The 21,997-nt window shown below is 38.2% G+C and overlaps 1 protein-coding gene across 1 annotated transcript; it reads left to right on the top strand.

The window, feature by feature from the left end:
* The first annotated feature begins 158 nt into the window (after positions 1-158).
* Positions 159-10,017, top strand: LOC139948343 (splicing factor C9orf78 homolog). Its single transcript, XM_071946480.1, has 10 exons — positions 159-323; positions 1,026-1,085; positions 1,550-1,601; positions 1,805-1,875; positions 2,644-2,727; positions 3,371-3,451; positions 3,990-4,118; positions 4,303-4,436; positions 4,976-5,077; positions 5,671-10,017. Exons 1-10 carry the CDS (start codon positions 226-228, stop codon positions 5,769-5,771), a joined length of 912 nt encoding a protein of 303 aa, XP_071802581.1. The 5' UTR covers positions 159-225; the 3' UTR covers positions 5,772-10,017.
* Positions 10,018-21,997: the final 11,980 nt, after the last annotated feature.

The raw sequence follows: 21,997 nt of genomic DNA, 5'->3' as shown, positions 1-21,997 counted from the left end.
CAGAAGTTTTCGGGTTAAAAAGGAGGTAATTTGCATAAAATTGAAAAAATAGTGCACCGCGTTTGCGTGAGTGCGCCCTCACAAAACCCTGAACGTGAATAGCTAGCTGGTAATCGATAGCATTCACGAAAAGCAACAGCAGTATGGAGAAACTTCAACCGGGTACCATCAGAAGAAGTTGCAGACGACATTTTAATTTTGTCAACATTTTGTGTAAAAAAGAACATGGCGGTAAGTTTCAAGAAAAAGCAAGGAAAGCAGTTCCGACGTCGGAGGGAATCTTCCTCGTCGGAGGAAGAAACAGTAGGAACTGAAGAGTTAAGGTAATCTGTCAATAACAAAGCCACAAATGTTAAATGGCTTGGAATTGTTTTATTTTGCTGGTCAGAAAGGGCAAGCTGAGCCGAGTCAGTGAGTGATGTACTCACCACATGCTCACTGATGTACTGAATGAGCATTATTTTGTTCTTATTTATTTCATTTGATTGAATACGATTTAGAACGAGAATCAAATGATTGTTTTCGTTTTTGTGTTGACTTTATGCATGGATCCTCCATGCTTTGTTATAAGATAATCATGCAATGTTGTTAGTTACAGTAAAGTAAGTATCTTATTAATTCTTTACGCAAACGACTACGACTCTTCTTACGAGTACGAGATATTCCTTTTGGTAAAGATTTGTGTAAAAGTGGAGGCAGGTTGATACGGAAATCATTCCCTCAAAAACTGAATTTGGTTTCAAACCTGAAGAAATTCAAACTACGGAAGCATTTCTGTATCTAATCATGGAGGTAGAACCCTGCCACCACTCGTCATGACATAAATAATAAGCAAATTCTTATTTACTCTCAATAACAAGATATGCCTATTCCCCTTTGTAAAAATGTATAAAATCTACCTCCATCAGTCCATGCTGTTCTACCCATATAATCACCCCTCCCCCTCCCCCCCCCCATCCCCAAATATCAATACGCTGTTATCCATATCATGATTTTTTTAATGCTTGTTTTTCATTCAATTTCAGAACAATTTTGGATGAAACGCGAGAAACACAGAAGTTCAGACAGAGGCAACATGGTGTTAGGTAATTATCCATACTGCTAGCCGATAAATAATGTCAAGACTTTCGACTCCGGCAGATCTTTGGCCCGTCTTCCCCTTCTACAAACAATTATATAATTTGGCCTCCTTTGTTATTTGTGTCGCAGCGGAGGGGTTTAAGAGCTTTGTTAAAGAGCAAAGTCTGCGTTCAAGTTCCAGTAATGGCACTTGCATCCTGAGGCAAGATGATTTCCTTTACCATTATTGGTTTGTCCTTAAGATGTCTGCCATGCTCGCCATTTTGGGAGTCGACATGTAAGCATGTAAACGCTGCGTTTTCTAAAGTTTAACTAAACTGTTTTTAGTAACTCAAAGTTGCGCAAACAAGATTATTGTGATGATGACGTCAGGTGTATTGGATCAACATAAACAAACCTAACTGTGAGCTTTTGTGGAATTGCACAAAGCATTTAATTAGCATATTCAACTCTCTTTGTTTACTTTCAGCGCTGCCAGCCTTGCTGTTGGGAAAAAGTTCAGTAAAGAAGAAGAAATCGATGTAAGTATTACAAACTTACTAGATGCTGATATGTATCAAACTTCCAACTTAAAACAACATGGTAACTTGCCTGCTTAAAAAAGTCCTTTAACGTTGGAGGAAGGGTGCTCTTTTTGTAGATGAGGTAGTTATACTGTGTCTTTGTCAGTAACAGGAAAGCTAATGTGTGTAATTGTTGGTAACATTTGTATGTTTGTTGACAGAATGATCCATTCAAGCTTCGCTCTGGAGGAATAATCAGTCTGACAGAGATTAAAGATAGGAACAGAGACAGGTGAGTCATTTATTATTGCATAACTATGCAAGAGCTATTGTTACAGCAGGGTCAAGAACTAATAAAGTGATGTCCTCCATAAAACGCATACATATGTGGCTCAGAGTGACATGTACCCCTTCAAGACTAGCCTTTAATCAAGGCGCACGCGGCGACGGCACCCCCAGATATCACGCACGAAATAGACCAGCGCGAGCGGCGAAGCCGCAAAGCGCCTTTAGCAACTCGTTTATCTAATTAGTTATTCATATATATATGCACCTTCTGTGTGTTGCCCTCAGCACGTGATTTTTTAGTGCACCATTATGTGTGTGTGGGTCATGGGGCGTGCACTAGCGTGTCATCTATGGTATTGCGTCTTCTTATTGGCTAACAACTCATCACGCTCATGCATTATGCATTACATTTCTTCCACCAAAATCTGTGGGAAAAGTAAAGAAAAACATAAGGCCCCAAAACGAGTTCCTAAAGGCGCTTCGCGGCTCCGCCGTTCGCACTGGTCTTTTTTTTTTGTGCGTGATATTTAGGGATGTGCTTGACATGTGAGGGGTGCTGCTTGCGCCTTGACTAAAGGCTACTTCAAGACTAGTATTGGGTTCATGAGTTTGTTCTGTCTGTACTGCTAGTATTATGTGGAAACCACATGGCTTTCATACTGTGGACTTGGTCTCCACACTCTCCTGTGGAATTTTGTGGCACAGGCCAGGTTGGATTTAGTTTGTGAGTGAGTCTAAATTTATTATTGGTTTTTTTCGTTCCTTTTAATAGATCGGATGAAGACTCCAGAGATGTTCTAAACATGGACAACACATTTGCTGCAGAAACCAACAGGCGAGATGAAGATGCAGAAATGTAAGCACTCTTTAATACTGACATTGTGTGGCGGATAATGTATTTGTTGTAAAGTTGTGTGCTTAGCAAATGGTTAGCAGGATAACTCTCAGAAATGTTGCATGTCACATTTGCTGGAAACCTTTTTCTGGTAAGCATGATTTTGATATATGCTTATGATGCTTATAGGGTGTATGTACTTTTTGTAGGACAAAAAACACAATGTCCACAGGTTAAACTTACACAGTTTGAAGATAATGATAGTAGAAAGCTTCCCTGAAAATATTACGTGCTGAGGTTATGTAGTTTTTGGGTTATGAGTAAAACAATGTCATGAAAATAATGTTGGTCTCATGAGACCAAAATTATTTTAAGCATTTACAAACGTAATTTCATAAGGGAAGCTTTCCACTATAATTATCTTTAAACCCTGTAAGTTTAATGTAAATCTATGGACATTTTGAAAAAGTACCCAAATCCTTTAAACCAGCTCAATGAAATTAGGCCCTGATTTAAACTGAAATATTTTGAGCGAGTTCTATTGTTTTCTTAGAAGTGTCAAACAGAACCTGTTTTGACGTTTCTGATCTCAATGAGCAATACTGATGAATGTGGGTTTAGTTCCTTATCCGTATATACTTACCTGTTGAATTTCATGTTGCAGGATGAAGTACATTGAAATTGAGCTCGCAAAGAAGAAAGGCGTCGCAGACGATGAGGATGGCCACGCCAAAAAGAAAGAGAAGTAAGTTCTTTTCCTTTTCATACTGTGTTTAATTCTTCAGAGTTGCTGGAATTTGTTCTTCTAAAACCTTGGTGTAGTTTAGCCCTTTTAGAGACTATAGAGCAATCCCAGGGTACCAAAATACTTATATCGGTCACCGTGGTCAAGTGGTGAGCAGAATGGTCTGCAGAACTTTCAATCCCAAGTTTGTGGGTTCAAATCCTACCAAGTTAACTGCTGATTTCAAAATGACTAGACTAAGTGTTTTGTCGTTAGTTACGTTGAATCATAATTGCTTGTGTTTTTTTTACCTATGGTTGTACGAAAGAGATTTGTTTTAGCCATGTTGGCCTTTTGTACTCCTTTGTGGGAGTTTGTCGAGTTAACAAACAAATAACAAACTTGTGTTTTGAAAGGAACCTATTGGGTACAATGTCAACAATCGAACAGAACTAAAACAGACATGAATTTTTGGGTTGGCTTCAACTACAAAAGTGCCTATGATGTTAGATTATAAACATAAACAAAATGATGTGTGGTTTTTTTCTTTTTTTGACAGGATGAAAACAGCCGAAGACAAGTTGTATGAGCTTCCGGAACATCTCAGAGTAGAATCTCAGAAGAAATCAGAAGAAATGTTGTCCAATCAAATGCTTTCTGGTATTCCGGAGGTGGATCTGGGAATAGAGTAAGTAGAAACCAGAACTGCTATAATTTCTTCGATTTTTGTTTGTTAAAGTGTCTACCAGGGAAAGACGAACCTTCTTCAAAATTCGCTTTCTTGAATTTGCGGTGTTAAAGAAGACTGTGTCAATTCCCCTGAAAAGGTTCACAGCTGCTTTTCATTGGCTATTTGATTGTGTTCTTAACAGAGCGAAGATCGCTAACATTGAAGCAACGGAAGATTCCAAACAGAAGCACATCGAGGAGAGGAGAAGCAAGAAGAAAGACAAGGTGACCTTTGCCCCAACCAACATGGCCGTCAACTACGTTCAGCATGCTCGGTGTAAGTATACAATGTGATGTATACAATGTTGCTTAAGCCTTTTTGAGATATGGCGGACACAATGCTACATCGGTATTAGGTTTGGGTAAATTTGTGTGTATACACCCAAACCAAACAGTACACTCCTATCACGTCCGCCATACCTCAAAAAGGCTTATTGTTTTCCCCTGGGCCCAATTTCACAGAGCTGTAAAGCACAAAAAGTAGGTAAGCACAACCAAAATTATGCTTACCATAACAAGATTACCAGCCAAAATAGCATGTCACATGTACAATGTGTGTCTCTAGTCTCTGTCCTGCTTTCTGTTGCTGAGCAGAACATTTTTAAGCATTTTATTCTGCTGATTGAGCGACTTTATGAAATTGGGTTAAGACTAGTCTTCTCTGCAGTTAGGACCAGTAACTGTTCTTAACTTAGGACTAGTCCTATCTCCTAGCATTGCCTAGAAAAGTTAGGAAGGGTTTTCATGAAATCAATCCCTGACCTTCATAAGTCAACTTTTTTTTCTTGTTTCTTTTTTTTTCATTTTCCAACCAAGATATGCATGAAGAGTTAAATCCACCCAAGCAGAGGGTGATTAAACAGGAAGAGCCTAAACCAAGACCAGTTGTGGTTGGAGACGCTGACGGACCTGTCCCTGGTAAGTGTCGCCATCTTGTAACACTTCATGAAGAGTTTAATACCTCCAAAGATTCTCTCCTCTGATATAATTGTGCCTCATGACATCCATGCTTGCAAAAAGGCCCTAAAGGCTGGATTTCTAGGAAGTAGGAAGTGTATACAGACCTATGGAGGGAAAAGTTAAGCTTACATTTTTTGAATATGGCTTTGAATGGTGTCTATCTGCACTAAAATCCGTTTAAGAATTCCTGAGACTCCCAGAATGCAATGAAGATGAAGTTGCAATTGGAGGGGGGTAAACCATGCCACATATCGAGCACACAATGCTATCAACTTATGGCTTGCAAAAATCGTGTGTTGACAACTCTAATCTTAATTTTTAATATTTTATCTTAAGTTCACTTCTGTAGATTGTTATTAGCTGGGATCCATGTGAGATCATTGAGTTTTTCTTACTGAATGGATTTCCCAGGATAAACAAGAAATAAATAAATAAATAAATAAATAAAATCTATGCTGAGCTTCATGACCCCTTGTTCCTATCTTGTGATGTTTAACCGTGAAGTGGTCTGATCACCATTTGATTTTGATACCTGTTTTTCTCTCTCACAGTCTCCAGTTCGCCGCAGAGACAAAAGAAGAGAAATAATCAAGAGAAAGCCACAGACGATTATCATTACGAACGCTTCAAGAAGCAACTCAGAAGATACTGACAAGGTGAACCCAAATTGTGTTCGTGTTGTTGATTTTTTGTTCTTGACATTTTTATCATGAAGGATATGGAGTTTGAGTCATAAGCTTGAGTTAAATAATACTATATGAACTAGCCTAAGTATCTGACTTTGAACTTTGAGGCTCGAGTGGAATAATAAACCAGATACTGGCCTTTCAACTTGGAGCGCCTGGCGCGATGCACCGCTAACCTATTGTTGGTTCGACGGAACAGTGAGTCAGACTCACTTCCTCAAAATGTCCACATCATTCCATCTTTGGATGTGGCGTTTAAATCAGCCAACGAAACTTAAGATTGGTAAACCCAAAGCCTGTATCTATTCGTGAAGGAGGAAGTCAGGGTGCCATTCTTCCTTTCTATGAGAGCCGTGTAGTTTGCCTATATGAGTACCAGCGGAGTGCAGTACTCTATTTAAGGATGAAACTGGTGTATGTGTGGTCTCTACACGTTTGGAGTTTGGATAAGGATTTTAGATCACGTAGCAATTGCTCCAGACTGGTCACCCAGAGGAGTCTTGTGTGACTCATTAGTGATGTGGATGTGGATGTGTGGAATAAGACGGCTGTAGCCGTCACATTATTTGCTACTGGAGAACATTGATGTACATTGGATTGATAAGACCACAACGCATGTGATTTTTACTGTTATAGATTTATTACAAAAACATTTGTGCATACAATGTAGATGAATCTGCAGTTGTCCAGCTACATGGTCTCATTTACATTTTAACTACAATTTGACTTTACAAGTAAGCTTCTTCAAGCTGTAATGACACTTGCAGACTTCAGAGAGTGTGTCAGCAGGCCTTGAACTTCGCTCTTGAAGGGGCATGTCAATTTTTCCCTTGTAAGGGGTACTTTTATGAGGACAATTTAAATTTGTATTGGAACTTTGTAAAGGGCACCACGGGAAAAGCACTGGCCACCATAGTATTTGCTGTGGGTGCCTGTGGTTATTTCAAGGTTTATGATGGTATTTATTTTAAGCACCCTGTAATGTGTACGCATACTTCGGTCACTAAAATGTCATGTTAGGAGTCGGAAAGAGGAGGGGGAAGGGACCAGGGGCAGATTGCACCAAGTGGTCTTAAACCGGTCTATACACTATAGCTGGCTAACTTGAGACGCGCTTAGACAGTCTTTAATTATAGACTGATTGCAATAGCGCTGTCTACAATGTATGTTCCCAAGAGAAAAAAATGATACAACTCACAGATTGGATATCCGATGATTTAAACCAAAGCAATCGAACACGGCCAAACCGCCAGTGCCTGCAGAAGTACTAAGTATTATGGGACATTTGTTCGTTGCATTACTTTTCGCCGACTTATCTAAGACCGGCTTAATGCAACAGGCTTAATGACTGAATAAGCTAAGACCGTCTAAGGCAGATAGCAGGCTATAACTGACTGGTCTTAGACTGCTGACTAAGACTGTTTTATTGCAATCCGCCCCAGGGCACAGGATACTTTTGTTGCTGTTCCACTCTGTGACAGTACACCCCTTATATCAACAGCCAACTCCATCTCTCAGTCAGTGTAAATGTTTAATCACATAATTATTTGTTTAATTGATGCTTGTTGGTAAATAATGCTTCAGAATGAGGGGTCGTCGGTTCGAATCCCACACAGGTTAGCCTGTCACTTTGATTTCTAGTGGACTTGTAAAGCGCTGAGTACTTGGTGCTTATCAAACATCATTGCGCTGGGTAAATCTTTAATATTTTTTATAATTATTATTTATTAAACCATGACAAGCAGCATACCCACAATTCATAGTACACAATTTACAGATCTATAAACACAAATAATTTCAGTTGACGAATTGATGAAATGTTGATTACAATATTTGGGAATGGGCTTGATGATACATCAGGGGGTTAAGTGTAGTTGGTTAGACACTAAATGTAAAATAAGTTTTACCAATAAAAGAATTTACCCTATCCCAGAATCTGATAATTCCCTTTGGCGTATTTGAAATTTGTATAAAAGTTTATTAATATTTTATAAGACAAACAAACATGTGTTAAAAATCTTAATGCTTGTATCATATTCCACAGTTTTACACGGAGGTCTGCATTTAAGAATATTAATTTCATTCAGAACTAGCAGTTGATGTTTAAACAGTACACACTTCTTGTGATATGTAAGTGTGTTTTAACCACTTCACTTCAGACAACATGTATAACCGCAAACTTAGTGCAGCCAACCATGCTATAAACATCTAGGCGAACCCCTTCTCTTTGATAAGTGCATACACAACACGAGACAACAATTTAAAGTACCTTGCTTAAAGACACTGGACACTATTAGTAATTGTCAAAGACTATTCTTCACAGTTGCTGTATCTCAACATATGCATAAAATAACAAACCTGTGAAAATTTGAGCTCAATCGGTCATCGAAGTTGCGAGATATTAATGAAAGAAAAAAACACCCCTGTCACACGAAGTTGTGTGCTTTCAGATGCTTGATTTCGAGACCTCGAGTTCTAAACTGAAATCAATTCGTGAAAAATTACTTCTTTCTCGAAAACTACGTGACTTCAGAGGGAGCCGTTTCTCACAATGTTTTATACTATCAACAGCTCCCCATTACTCATTACCAAGTAAGGTTTTATGCTAATTATTATGTTGAGTAATTACCAATAGTGTCCACTTCTTTTAAGGAAATAAGTGTCAATACTCAACCCACACTCTGCTGACCAGAAACACCAGAGCTTGAGTCAAGTGCACTTGACCAATCGGTCTTAATGGAATAGCATGTTCAATTTCACTTAAAATAATGAACATATTTTTGAAGAAACAACAAACAGCATTACAAAATGCATATACAATGTAATAGCGGACAGCGTAGTTTAAGGTATTTACAATCATAAATCTTTAGGCCACTAACCTGGATAACCAGAATTGAATTCTAGATCGCATTGACCGTATCTTCCATAACCCGAGGCCCAAGCGTGTCGGTCTACCTTTGAATAACGATACTCACAATTTGTGTCCAAATCTTCATTAGATCTAAGATAGAGTCGGCCCACACCTGGGGGTTTGGCTTGTATAAGAAGTTAATATCAGTCGTCCAAATTAGGGCAGTGATTTTCCCCCTCAAGGGTTGAGAGTGATGGAGAGAGCCACCGCTGGATGTAGTGTGACTTTCACATCTTGATGGGTTGTAAATTGACCGACCATATTATTTGATTTTTAGACAGTTGTGTACGAGACCTCGCAGCCCTCACCCCCAAGTGGTGGATCTTTTTACTCACGCGTGAGATGTTTTATAAATAGCCTATATAACAAAATTAATGTCATTAGTGTTAATCAACTATGTCAAATATTGATATAAAACAAAGATAAATTTAGACAACATTTGAGTTGTTGTTGTTGTTGTCGTCGTCGTCGTCGTCGTCGTCGTCGTAGTCGTCGTCGTCGGCGGCGGTGACGGTGGTGGTAGTGGTCTTTGTTTTGCAAAATGAGAAGAACAGAGACATTTTCCCTCGTGTTTTCATTAACTTGTTACGAGATTGAACTGAACATTCCTTCCCCCAATAGGTGGTTCTATTTATACTTCAATGAGAAAGTAATGTATTGTTTTATAAAATATTTTTTGGGGTTGAACAAAGAATTGACTAGAGTGGGATTCGAACAAACGACCTCCGGATTATCGTGCCGGCGCTCTACCAACTGAGCTATCTAGCCCTATATTGGCGGTGTCCCTATTTTGTCAATATGTTTGTTCGGGGTGCCAGTCAGAAGACATAGACACAAAGACTCAATAACTTGTGACAAGATTAAACTGAAAAAAAAACTACCCAAAATGGTGGATATTTTTCTCTCACACGTGAAATATTTTATAAAAAGCTTACAGCAACAAAATATTCTAAGTCGTCAGTATGATAAAGTACCACTTCGATATTGATTAAAAATAAGTTTAGACTACACGACTATTTGTTTTCAATTTCCTTAATAGGTCATCAGCTTAATGAAAGCCCTGTTCTTTAATGTCGTCATTAAGGCAATTATCAAAATAAATGACAATTCCCTTGGCTTGAATTTGATAAGTAACAAAAAAAAGGTCGATGAGATCAGCCGAAAATTCTTTAACACAAATTGTTGATCTGTTAGTCTCTTGTATATGAAGAAGGGATGTATAATATTATTTTTCAATAGCCTACAATTAAAACTCTCATGTCATCAGTTTGATAAACTACTACTACGCTATTTCTTTTAATTGGCACCATGAGAGTAATAAAGGAATATTTTATTTTATTTTTTAAATTGTCAATAACTTAATAATGATGGCTTTATTTTCCAAGGTCGACCTTTAAACAAATATCATCAAAATAAATTACTATGCCTTGGCTTGAAGTTGTACCGTGCGGTGCAGTAGAGTCGAGTTCCCTATGGGATGAGACACTGCTAGTTAGCTATTCCGTTGTGCATTCCAGTTCATTTTGGTTGGTAAGCAGTTTGCAACAGCTAATTCCATTCTCTCTTTCTAATTGTTGTCAAGTTGTATAAATATTTTGTCCTGTCCTTTGTCCTTGTTGTTGAAAACCTCCCATATACTTCGTACATAAAATTCCCTGTGGAGCACCCCGGTCTTTTAGATTTTCCTTATGTAGACCTTTAAAGCCATTGGACCCTTTCGGTAAACAGTATTGTCCAAGGCCCACACTTTGTGTATCACAACTTCTATATCAAATAACAAACCTGTGAAAATTTGGGCTTCATCGGAGTCGGGAGAAAATAACGGGGAAACCCACCCTTGTATCCGCACGTTTCGCCGTGTCATGACATGTGTTTAAAATAAATCCGTAATTCTCGTTAACGAGAATTTATATTGTTTTACTGTTTTCTCAAAAAGTAAAGCATTTCATGGACTAATATTTCAAGAGAAGTCTTTCACCACTACCTTCTGTAAACCTTAAGTTATTTGTAAATCTGTGAACTTTTTTTTCTGTACCGAAAGGGTCCAATGGCTTTAAAGACACTGGACTCTTAATTGTCAAAGTCAAGTCTTCTCACTTGGTGTAGCTCAACATATGCATAAAATAATAAACATGTGAATATTTGAGCTCAATTGGTCATCGAAGTTGCGAGATAATAACAAAAGAAAGAAAACACCCTTGTCACACGAAGTTGTGTGCTTTCAGATGCTTGATTTCGAGACCCCAAATTCTAAACTTGAGGTCTCGAAATCAAATTCGTGGAAAATTACTTCTTTCTCGAAACCTACGTCACTTCAGAGGGAGCCGTTTCTCACAATGTTTTATACCATCAACCTCTCCCCATTACTCGTCACAAAGAAATGTTTTCTGCTAATTATTATTTTGAGTAATTACCAATAGTGTCCACTGACTTTAACTGCGGTAACAAACCATGCTTGTTTAAAAATAAAAAATAAAATTAAAAAAAAAGTAAATTCTCACACAACTTTTGATAGAAGACATATAATCGTCATTTAGGATGTGTTCATCCAGTGTAAGATGTAACCCTCTTCATGTAAACGCCATTCATTTCTGTTACTTGTAGTTCTGGTCCATGTTCATGTCATCTCTCCATCTTCTTCTCTGTCAACCTCTTGTCCTTTTCCCTGTTCTTGGTTGACAGTCCATTAATCTTGTTGTCAATCTGTTGTCATTTCTTCGGGCAGTGTGTCCAGACCATCTCCATTTAGCTTACTTTAATGTCATTATGGTGTCTCTTCCCAAGTTTTCTTTCGTATTTCGGAAGAAAACACAAGGATGTTGCAATTTTAAGTGAAACAATGCTAAATGCGATCAATTCTAATTCAGAACGTCTGCCAGACAGGTAGGCGCGACATTGACACTCGTGACACATTTTCACACGACCTAATGTGTGACAGTAATAATATTCACGTTCAAAGTGACATTGTCACTCAGAAGAAGCGTGTATCAACGTTTGTTTTAATTTTTAAGGCACTAGACACTATTGGTAATTACTCAAACAAATTTCTAGCATAACAACTTATAACGAGCAATGGAGAGTATTGTGAGAAATGGCCCCCTCTGAAGTAACGTAGTTTTTGAGATAATTTCTCAAAATAAAAAGAAAAGCTGAGGTATGTTATTATTCATCTAAAAAAGAACACAAATTTTGCAAAAAGGGTTGTTTTTCTTTTATTACTCTCTTACAACTTCGATGACAAATTGAGCGCAAATTTTCACATGTTTGTTAGTTTATGTATACGTTGGGATACACCGAGTGGGAATACTGGTCTTTGTCAATATTATCAAAGGTATCCGGCACCTTTAAAGAAGAGAATATCATGGCTGTATTAATGATTGGTCCGGCCATGGACTGTTTTACTTTGAAACAGATCCATGATCCCCGGCGCCAAACGGCGATGTGATATAATATGAACGATTACATTTTCCCCCGGTGCCGTCCGTCGCCTCTCAAAAAAAAACTGGGTCAAGACAGTAGGAGGTGAAAGCACACTCTGTATAGCTTGAAAGGACAACATTTAATAAAATACCTGCGCTTCCTGCATTTTATTGCATTTTAGTGTCCAGCCACTTACATTACCCAAGGCACTCGTGGTTAGAATATTAGCCAACCACCCCTATTGCATAAATGGAAGAACCCATGATATCTCGACCTAAAAAGCAAGCTCGAACGAATAAGTCAAGCAAGACGCTGTGAGTTGTGTTCACAAATTTTGTTTTGCCCTACCATTTTATTGTGTACATTCTGTAAATTGTGTCTTTATTAAAAAGTATTAAAAAACAAATGCCAAAACGCACAACTGCAGCCAAATAATAAGTCGGGACTTTATTAAGATATTAAATCAAAATGGCTAAAAAAAAAACAATCGTTGCATAAGCCTGGGAACATCTGACGTCACCTTTCGAGGCTCGTTAATTACGCCAGAAACCTGCCTTGAGCCTACGTCAGGATCCTTCCTTTTTCACCTTTGACCCCGCATTCTTTTCAAATCCTGCGTACAAAGCAACATAACATGCACGTACACTGCATGTACAATGTACAAACATATCAGCAGGTAATGGGGGACGCGTCGACGCTAGGTGGCAGCAGACTTTTCCACCAAATATTTCGAGGTAGAGCCAGCTTCCGATAACATTGGATCTTCCCTGGTAAATCTGATGTCACCCAGTATCCCAAAATTCTCCCATGTGATCATCGGCAATCTAGTAAAAGCTCAAAGGTACTTGAAGACTCTTCCATTAGTGCAATAGGGATGTCTGGATATCATTTAGCGTTTTTGTGCGAGCGCTGCGTCTTGAATAGGCGCACATAACGCTCTCTTTTCACTACTCTGTTCACCCGTCTATTTTGATAATTAACTGCCCAAATTTTCTCCCGAGCAGAGTTTCTGTTACAGCCGTTTTGCCGGGATTTCTCGCCTTTACTGAATTGCTTTGGGGTATTTGAAACATTCACACTGTATGTCTGATTCCCCTAAAAGTAAATTTTATTTTCTGCAAAATTTTACCCTAGAATGACCTCATTGTTATAGCAGGGGGAAGGGGGCGGAAGTGTTGGCTTTTCGCTGTGTTTTTCGATGCTAACTGGCAAGCATCATTTTCGAATCTATTTTTTCCTGTTTGCTATATTTCTTAAAGGCAGTGGACACTATTGGTATTTACGCAAAATAATTATTAGCATAAAACCTTTCTTGGTGACGAGTAATGGGGAGAGGTTGATGGTATAAAACATTGTGAAAAACGGCTCCCTCTGAACCGCATAGTTTTCGAGAAAGAAGTAATTTTCCACGAATTTGATTTCGGGACCTCAGATTTAGAACTTGAGGTCTCGAAATCAAGCATCTAAACGCACACAGCTTTGTGTGACAAGGGTGTTTTCTTCTATCATTATTACCTCGCAACTTTGATGACCGATTGAGCTCAAATTTTCACAGGTGAGTTATTTTATGTGTATGTTGAGATACACCAACTGTGAAGGCTAGTCTTGGACAATTACCAATAGTGTCCACTGCCTTTAATCACTTTAAAGGTGCAACAACACATTATTTATTATTCTTATTATTATTTATTCGACCATACAAGGTACAACAAACAAGTTACAATAGCACAAGACAGAACATTAACGGAAAAAAAACAATTATGAAAAAGCAAAAATAAGGAAAATAAATACAGAATCAAATAAGAAGTCAGGAAGTCTGTTTGTCAAAATGTCACATTAAAAAAGAAATTGATTTCTTTGAAGGCACTGGACACGTTTAGGCAATTGTCGAAAACCAGTATTTTCAGTTGGTGCATTCATCCCACTATAAAATAACAAATCTGTGAACATTGTGGCTCAATTGGTCATAAGTTGCAAGAGAAAACACCCTTGTTGCACAAAGTGTGTGCTTTCAGATGTCTGAGAAAAGATTCACATATTTTAGTGAGCAGTTATCCCTATCTCACATATAACGTTACTCAGAGGGCGTCATTTTGTCACAATATGTTATACTATCAGCAGCTCTTCGTTGCTTGCGAGTAAGTTTCCATCTAACGTATATTTAGAGTACCAAACGTGGCCGTTAAAATGTTTGTTTTCATCGTTGAAAAAAAAAAAACCAGGAACAAAACAGCAAGGAATTTATCAAACTAAGTTATCTGGATCGAAATGGAATTGTTAAAAGCCCATCAATTATAAAGTTAGCACCTGCCAGTACGAATCTCCGTAGAAGTTGGCCATCTGAAACACTGTCATGTTAGTTGAATAGTGTGTTTGTGGTAAGCTAGATTGGACTTAGAGTTATTCCAACAACCAATGATTATAGTATCCCAATAAGTATTGCATTACTTATTCACTTTATTACCACTTCACAATCACCAATCCCTGCATATAATTGCCTTTGGTTGAGCTCCAAATTACCACTCACATTATTGGATGATTGTGCAGGCATGCAATTTTTCAGCTGATCAGCCCTTTTTATTTCAAAACATTACCATAGAAAACTGAAAACACAAAAGTTAAATCTGATCGGCCATTTCCTCTTTTTTTTGCAATTAGAAAATTGCATGTCTGATTGTTACGGTAGTATATAGCGCGTCATCAAACCCCAAACCCACCATCTCTCCTCCTCTTAAAATAACCTCATCTCCTCTCCCTTATTATCTAACATTGTTGCTGGTAAACACCCAATGCCTTCTGGCTGCGCTCTATTTAAACAGCAGTGCGCTCAGTCTAAATGTGAAAATGAACAAGTAGGCCTACAATAATCTCCATGGGTTTGTCGCTCTGGAGAGCGCAATATTAGGTTTTTTTCAGGTAATCATCCACTGAAATAGCTTTACTCTCCAATAGGAAAGGAGCCGAGGACGACTTTCTGTGGTAGATTTCAATTACTCACAACTGTCTTTGAGGATCAGGATCATCAACACGGACCCTTTATTGGAAGTCGCACCCAAAATAATGATCAATCTAAACTTCTTTATCAACAAACAACAAAGTCGGCGCTTCACGCAAACTGCAGTTTAATGAAACTGTAGTCCATCTGATTAACTTCACACCTCCTTGTCTCAAAGAGGCAGCAAATACTACTCATCTTATAAGGAATAGAACCTGAGTTTATAATCTTATTTTTTAGCAATCTAATTTCAATGTGTTGTGTCGTTGTTTAAAGTTCTGGCAGGTATACACTATGTGACCTTTGTTTGAAATCGTGTATATTCTTGGACTTTTATACACTTTTCAAGATATTGCACTGGTCATGGGAAAGTTCACATTTTGTGTCATAATTTCCACATCAGTCCTAGAGTTACAAAGGTAACAGGTGAACTGTTTTGAGATAAGCCCCCTTTCATCATATCAAAAGCTGATAAAGTTCAAACAGGGCGATAATAATAATTAATAATAATAATAATTTTATTCATTTATATTGCGCCCATTCCATAAAATGTACACAAGCGCTGCCAAAACAAATATAAAAATATTAAAAATTTTACAACAGGAAAATATACAGCAATCCAAACAAATACAAGGACCTTACAGAAAATCTGTCATTTTTAATTTTAGATTTTGTGTTTTCTTCCATTGAGCTGTGTACAAATCGGACCTGTAGGAAGTCCGGGCTTGGTGGCTCTTTTGTTGTAAACACGTACGTGATGTCACAGGCCACATCGTCCGTACTTGACTCAAGTTATGGTGGTGCAATAATCGGGGTGAAGGTTCGAACACACCTCATGACATTTAAGCAACACACTTCCATTACTATAACTGATTCTCTCCACCCATGAGTAAAATTGGTTATCTGTGATGACATGCATAGCTATGCAGATTAATTTGATTGCCATGGCTTATTGCATAGTCCCCAGGGAGCTTATGGTTTATGGTGTAATCATCCGTATGATATGAGCATCAGAATAAGTGAGCACCGGTGCTATAAATGTTCATTATTATTATTAAAATTTATTTTTTATCTACGACAAGGCCCCTACACTAATGCGGATGTATAGTTTCCGCATACCATTCACAAGCATGACCAATGAAGAATTTAACAATGTACCAGTTTAGCCAGACTGACGCCAAAACACAGTCATATCTACTTCATTTTACTACCTGGCAAATTTGCAAACTCGACTTCATCAGCAAGATGCCGTACAACTTCCAGCTTTATAGATGTTAATACATTGCAAATTCAAGTTTTTCCCGATTAAGACACAGTCCTTTGTAATGGCCAAGCGAGTAGAGTTGTATTAGTCGTTGTATTAAGCAATTGGTTTTGGGAAGGGTGTAGACTATTCATAATCTTCCTCTAGTCTGAATTGAAGTTACACTTGTATCAGAAAACCTGAAAACACAATTCAGAGCAACATGTTTAGGCCATGCTGAAGTGTGCATATGTCTTGTTTTCTCTCCTGTATCACACAGCGGATTAAAGCCATTGGACACTTTCTGAACAGAAAAAAAAAAAAAAGCTCACAGATTTACAAATAACTTACAGGGTTTATAGAAGGTAATGGTGAAAGACTTCCCTTGAAATATTATTCCATGAAATGCTTTACTTTTTGAGATAACATTAAACAATTATCAATTCTCGATATCGTGAATAACTGATTGATTTTAAACACATGTCATGACGCGGCGAAACGTGCGGAAACAAGGGTGGGTTCTCCCGTTGTTTTTTCCCGACTCCGATGACCGATTGAGCCTAAATTTTCACAGGTTTGTTATTTTGTTTATAAGTTGCGATACACGAAGTGTGGGCCTTTGGACAATACTGTTTATCTATGTTGTGCGATTGCTGTAAGCCCAATTTCTCTCTTTCTTTGTAAAGTTTCATGATGGTTGATTACTCAAAACGTGAACGCTTAAGCCCGGTTCCTGCGAATGCGAATGCGAAGCGAATTTGACTTGAATTTGACGTCACAACCCCTCCTTTCGCAGCGATATTCGCAAGTGAGTTGAACAAAGTCGAACTGCTGCGAATAATTCGTTGCGAATTTGTGACGTCAACATTCGTATCGCATTTGCATTCGCAGGAAGTATGAACCGGGCTTTATCTACGACTATTTTTGTCAGCTCTTACAATCCTGTATATAATGAATACTCCAGACTGTTTGGGACAATCTTGAGCGTGGCTGACAACCAGTCAAGTTCGGGCGGAAAACGCAAATTAATTGAGCCACCTGGGTGTGAAAACGAACCCTTTAACTACACAAGTCTTTTGCACACAATCCTTAATGTGTACCTTAGGTGACGCATTTCACTCTTTGATTGTCTTCGTCAGCAAACTGGATGAATTAATTGAAATACAAAAATGGCGTTGTATGGCGTGTGCTCAGTCAACAATGGTAACGACGGCTCTTTGCGAAGTATATTGCTTATTTTACCTGAAATTTGTTTATTTATTGTTGAATGCCAATATGAATGTCAGTTTTGGCGCTGACAGTGATTGCAGTTTGCTTGGGACTTAAACACCGTATGGACGGTGGGTTGTATAAGGCCCATGAAATAACCATAATCTACTTTATCGTTGAGACGATAGGGGTTCGTCCTTTGGATTTTCTTGGATTAACTCTCCGCTATAGTGACAATAACCATTAGTTAATTTAACACCCCAAGTTTTTCAGTGTAAGGTTATGTATTTTTATTTTATTTTGTTTTATTCAATGTATTTAGGACAACTTGTTTTGTTTGTCTACACTTTAAGCCAATAATTATTCTTCCTAAATGGTGCCATTGTTTTATCTCTTAATTTTAAGATTTTTTATTTTGTTGTATGCATATTTTCTCAACACCAACAAATATATACCGCGATAGTCATGTCCGGTAGCTTCGAGAAACCTTGCCACAATTTGTAATATTGCTTTTAAAATTTTATAATTGGAAACGATCTACTAGTGATGTATTGACCTTGTGCTTGTAGTATCATTAAATGGCATGCTTCATGCCACTTAATTCGCTCTACAGGATGTCAACTATATTATTTCTTTATTGAAAACAATACAACACCAAAAAGGCCGTATAGTTGTCTTTCCAGGCCTTAACCTTTCAGTCACGATACCCGGCTCGCCACTCTTATCAATCGCACGTCCGTGGTACACACTTGAGTTTATAATGTAATAAAACCTCCGGACTCGACCAGCCACGCAGTCTTTCGTGGCCTTCTTTCTTCCCAGTTTGCGATTTAAACACGCATGTGGTGTGTAGCCCTTAACTCGGCGTTATTTCATTTTAAGGAAAGCCCTATCACATCTGGTGTACACCTCCGAAGGTTCGAAGCCCGGTCAATTTTCCATTGGCGTTGGTTAATATGTTTGTTAATATTAAAACTGTCTTATTGTGTTATATGATAACCGTTATGTGGTTATGGGAGAATCAAAGTTGAAACATAAATGGCTCTTCCCAGGCATTGGGTACATTTATCATGGGTTCACTTGAGAGTAATAAGTTCACCATGTCATGTAAACGGAGCTCAGTGGAGCCACATCTAGATAACGAACATTATTTTTACATGTATCTCGCAAAATCATTTTGGTTCGTAGCATATCGCCTATGTGTGTTCTCATCATATATTAAATCCTCTACTTTAAAGTGTGTCCTGATTTTATATTTAATCCTGTTCTCACACTTTTACTGTTTTTCCCATAAATATTTATGTTTCGTGTCCTCTATAGACCCATAAGTCTACAATTATCTTGAAGTTCGAACTTTGAAGCAGACGACTAAGAGAAATTTATTTCCTTCAAATCGCACGCCTTTTGTGTGTGTCGCATGTCCTTAATATTATATTGAATACTTTACTCATGTGTCCTCATTCTATATTTAATCCTTTACTCACTATGTATTTATCATTAATATTTGTTATTGCGTGTCCTACAGACCCATACATCTTCGATAATCCAATCACCTTGAAGTTCTTTCTGAATTGGGCTGCACAAGATGAGTGCATGTCTTGAGTGGCTTGTACAAATTTGCAATGTGTAAAAAAGGGCCGGATTTAATACTCAAAAGTGATTTCATTTGGATATCGCTGCATGTAAAAGGTACCGTTGCCAGCCTGGGCATGTAATATTGATTTAAGATCTCCGTTACAACAGTGATATTTGAAGACTTTCTGAAACGACATCACCACATTTTCTATTTATTTGTTTGCTTGTGCACCCAACGCTTATTTATACACGTTCGAGCTCTCTCTGTAAAACCTAGTGGTCACGTACGCTATTGTTAAGAATATTATTCTCCAACTTTATGAAATTTACTTTCTGGAATGGTCTTAACTTGATTTGTATATTTGGCTATAAAAGAAGTCTATATCGGGTTGATTAATACGTTTGTGATGTTCCATACACCATAATGCCCCTGATATTACTGCGTAGACATTTGGCGACGACATCTGTCTAAACCCATCATTCCAAAACTCCCAGAATTTACACAAATTACTTTGAGCCTGTCAAGATTTGTACAAACACTTCTCTGGACTGAGCCAACGACTTTAATTGCCGTCGGATGTGATGGCAATGGAAATGCTTTTTACGGATTTCTTGTTGATTTTAGAGGAGCTCGGGAAACTTTGTCTGAGGCTGTGTGTCAATTGTGATTTGAGTGAAGTCCCGTAAAATTTGTTGTATAAATTGAATTCTAGTTCAGAGTGGAGAACGGTGTGTATTTTGTGGCCATGGCGCCACGATAGGATTTGGTTCTCCACATGATGAGGCCACGTCCAACTGTGATGTTGATGTTTATACCAATCGAATACTCCATTGCGAAGATGGAGGTACTGCCCCTTCGTCACAACTGGTTTACTGCCCCTGTCTTTTGCTTTGGAGCTGGGCCATTTACGAAACCACGGCTTCGCTTCTGGACTCGTCTTCAGGCTCCGTTATCTCGTCTGAAACCATGACTGAGCACGTAAGCAAAGCACGCGTAATTGCCAAACACAACCGCGAGGCCAAGCTGGCTTAACCGAATCCGGAACCGAAGCCGTGGTTTCGTAAAGGACCTCAGAGTAAACCTAAATAAGTCACTACGTTATTGAAGGATTTATCAATCCGTAATTGTTATGAACATAAATGTAAGTTTTATTGATGAGATTTATCGTGGTTATCAAAAATGACAAGAGCCTGTGCAGAGTTTCTCGTGAAGCGTGTTCGAAGATCGCATGCGTTGTATTTATAGCTACAGCCGTTGAGGCTCTTATAACAGCAACGTATGAAAACAAAATCACTCTTTTAGAGAGTAAAATTTCGTTAATGGGATTATTTATCAGAATATTAATGTCAGTTTTGGTGAGACAACATCCTATAAGTCGTAATCAACGATGTTTTGCCCTCAAATGTAACAATGATCGAACTCACTTTTGACTATAGTTTGACAATTATGTCTACTACCAGTTCGGAAAAGTTAATGCATATCTCAGACACTAATGATTTAACCTGCTATTGACAAAATTAATTGATACCTATAAAATCGCATACTTTTTAGTTAATGCATATCTCAGACAATAATGATTTAACCTGCTATTGACAAAGTTAATTGATACCTATAAAATCGCATACTTTTTTCTTTCATCGGCTCACTCCAGCTTTGTTTGAGCTAGGGCGCCACCAAGCGGTAGCTCAGTCACCGCTAATGTAGCCGAGATATATTGCCTCTGCTGAGCCTCCATGGGCAAAGAATGTCGTGCAAAATAACCATATAAATCAATGACCATTACCCAAGGTTGCTTACCGTCTACCATGCACGTGGTTGCACCCATGTTGCTTTCAATTATAATGTAGAAATGTACTGCTGGAGAATCGATCAAATCAAGGCCAAGGGCTCAACCCAATGTTGGATGTAGTCGACAAGTAGCATCATTACATAAAGCAAGTTTGCCTGTATTTAAGCATGTTAGTCTCCTCGAGCACATAGTCGTTCATGTAAAAGTTGTATTTCACTTATACACTTTTAGGAGGTGTTGAACAGTTCAAACAGCTAGTTTTTTTTTATTGTCACTTATTAGCTATTGGTATATATAACGTTTCATAATATTTTGTGCAACTAAGCGTTGTTGGTTGTGAGTTGTTTTGTTCCTATTCGTACGTCCTCTGTTTGTCCGTTTATCTTGTCTCTGTCTGTCTGTCTACAGGCTGATTACTACAAGCCTCATAATCAGCTTATCAAACCGCCCTTCATAATGTTCATTTTCGTTGACTGTATAAATCTTAAACTACTCTGCTTGCTTTTATGCGTTCTGTAATGCTGTGTTTTTGAAAATATGGAAACAAAAAATGTGAACGGACTTGAAAAATCAATCCATTATGAATAATTAATACACCTTTATCATACATAGTGCAGCCATCTTTAATTTCACCCACTGATATCAATGTTACCGAACCGAGGCTGGAAGAACAAAATAGTCTGGTTCCTATTTGATAAGAAGTATTTATTGTTGCTATTCGATACGAGGAGTATGACCAAGATGGAGGCAGCACAATGAAGGTCGACCTATACTATGCTCGGTGAAAATGTGAACATGACCCGTGTATAATTATCTACAGTGGTTTCCCCATTACCTAGCCTTATATAGGACTCTTCCTCTGTACACATATACAATACGAAAGTGTAAGACCACCAGGGCTACGTCATTACCCTACTTGTTTGACTACACCGGTAGCCCTAACTGTTGGGATCAATATTGTTCTTGCTTCATTATTATAAGGTCATGTACACCTCTATGTCCGAACCATGCCTTGGTCACGGTGGGGACACGGGTAATTAGATTGTTAA

The sequence above is a fragment of the Asterias amurensis genome, chromosome 15 (genome assembly GCF_032118995.1).
Source record: "Asterias amurensis chromosome 15, ASM3211899v1".
Taxonomy (NCBI): Eukaryota; Metazoa; Echinodermata; class Asteroidea; order Forcipulatida; family Asteriidae; genus Asterias; species Asterias amurensis.
Note: the sequence above shows the minus strand (reverse complement) of the source record. Positions and strands in the feature narration are given on the sequence as shown.

What these genes read in the sequence shown, in the direction of transcription:
- LOC139948343 (XM_071946480.1), top strand. Translation starts at nt 226, where the DNA reads ATGGCGGTAAGTTTCAAGAAAAAGCAAGGAAAGCAGTTCCGACGTCGG. An exon ending in GTAAAGAAGAAGAAATCGAT is followed by an intron (nt 1,602 to 1,804) that starts GTAAGTATTACA and finishes GTTTGTTGACAG; the next exon opens with AATGATCCATTCAAGCTTCG. An exon ending in AAAGATAGGAACAGAGACAG is followed by an intron (nt 1,876 to 2,643) that starts GTGAGTCATTTA and finishes TCCTTTTAATAG; the next exon opens with ATCGGATGAAGACTCCAGAG.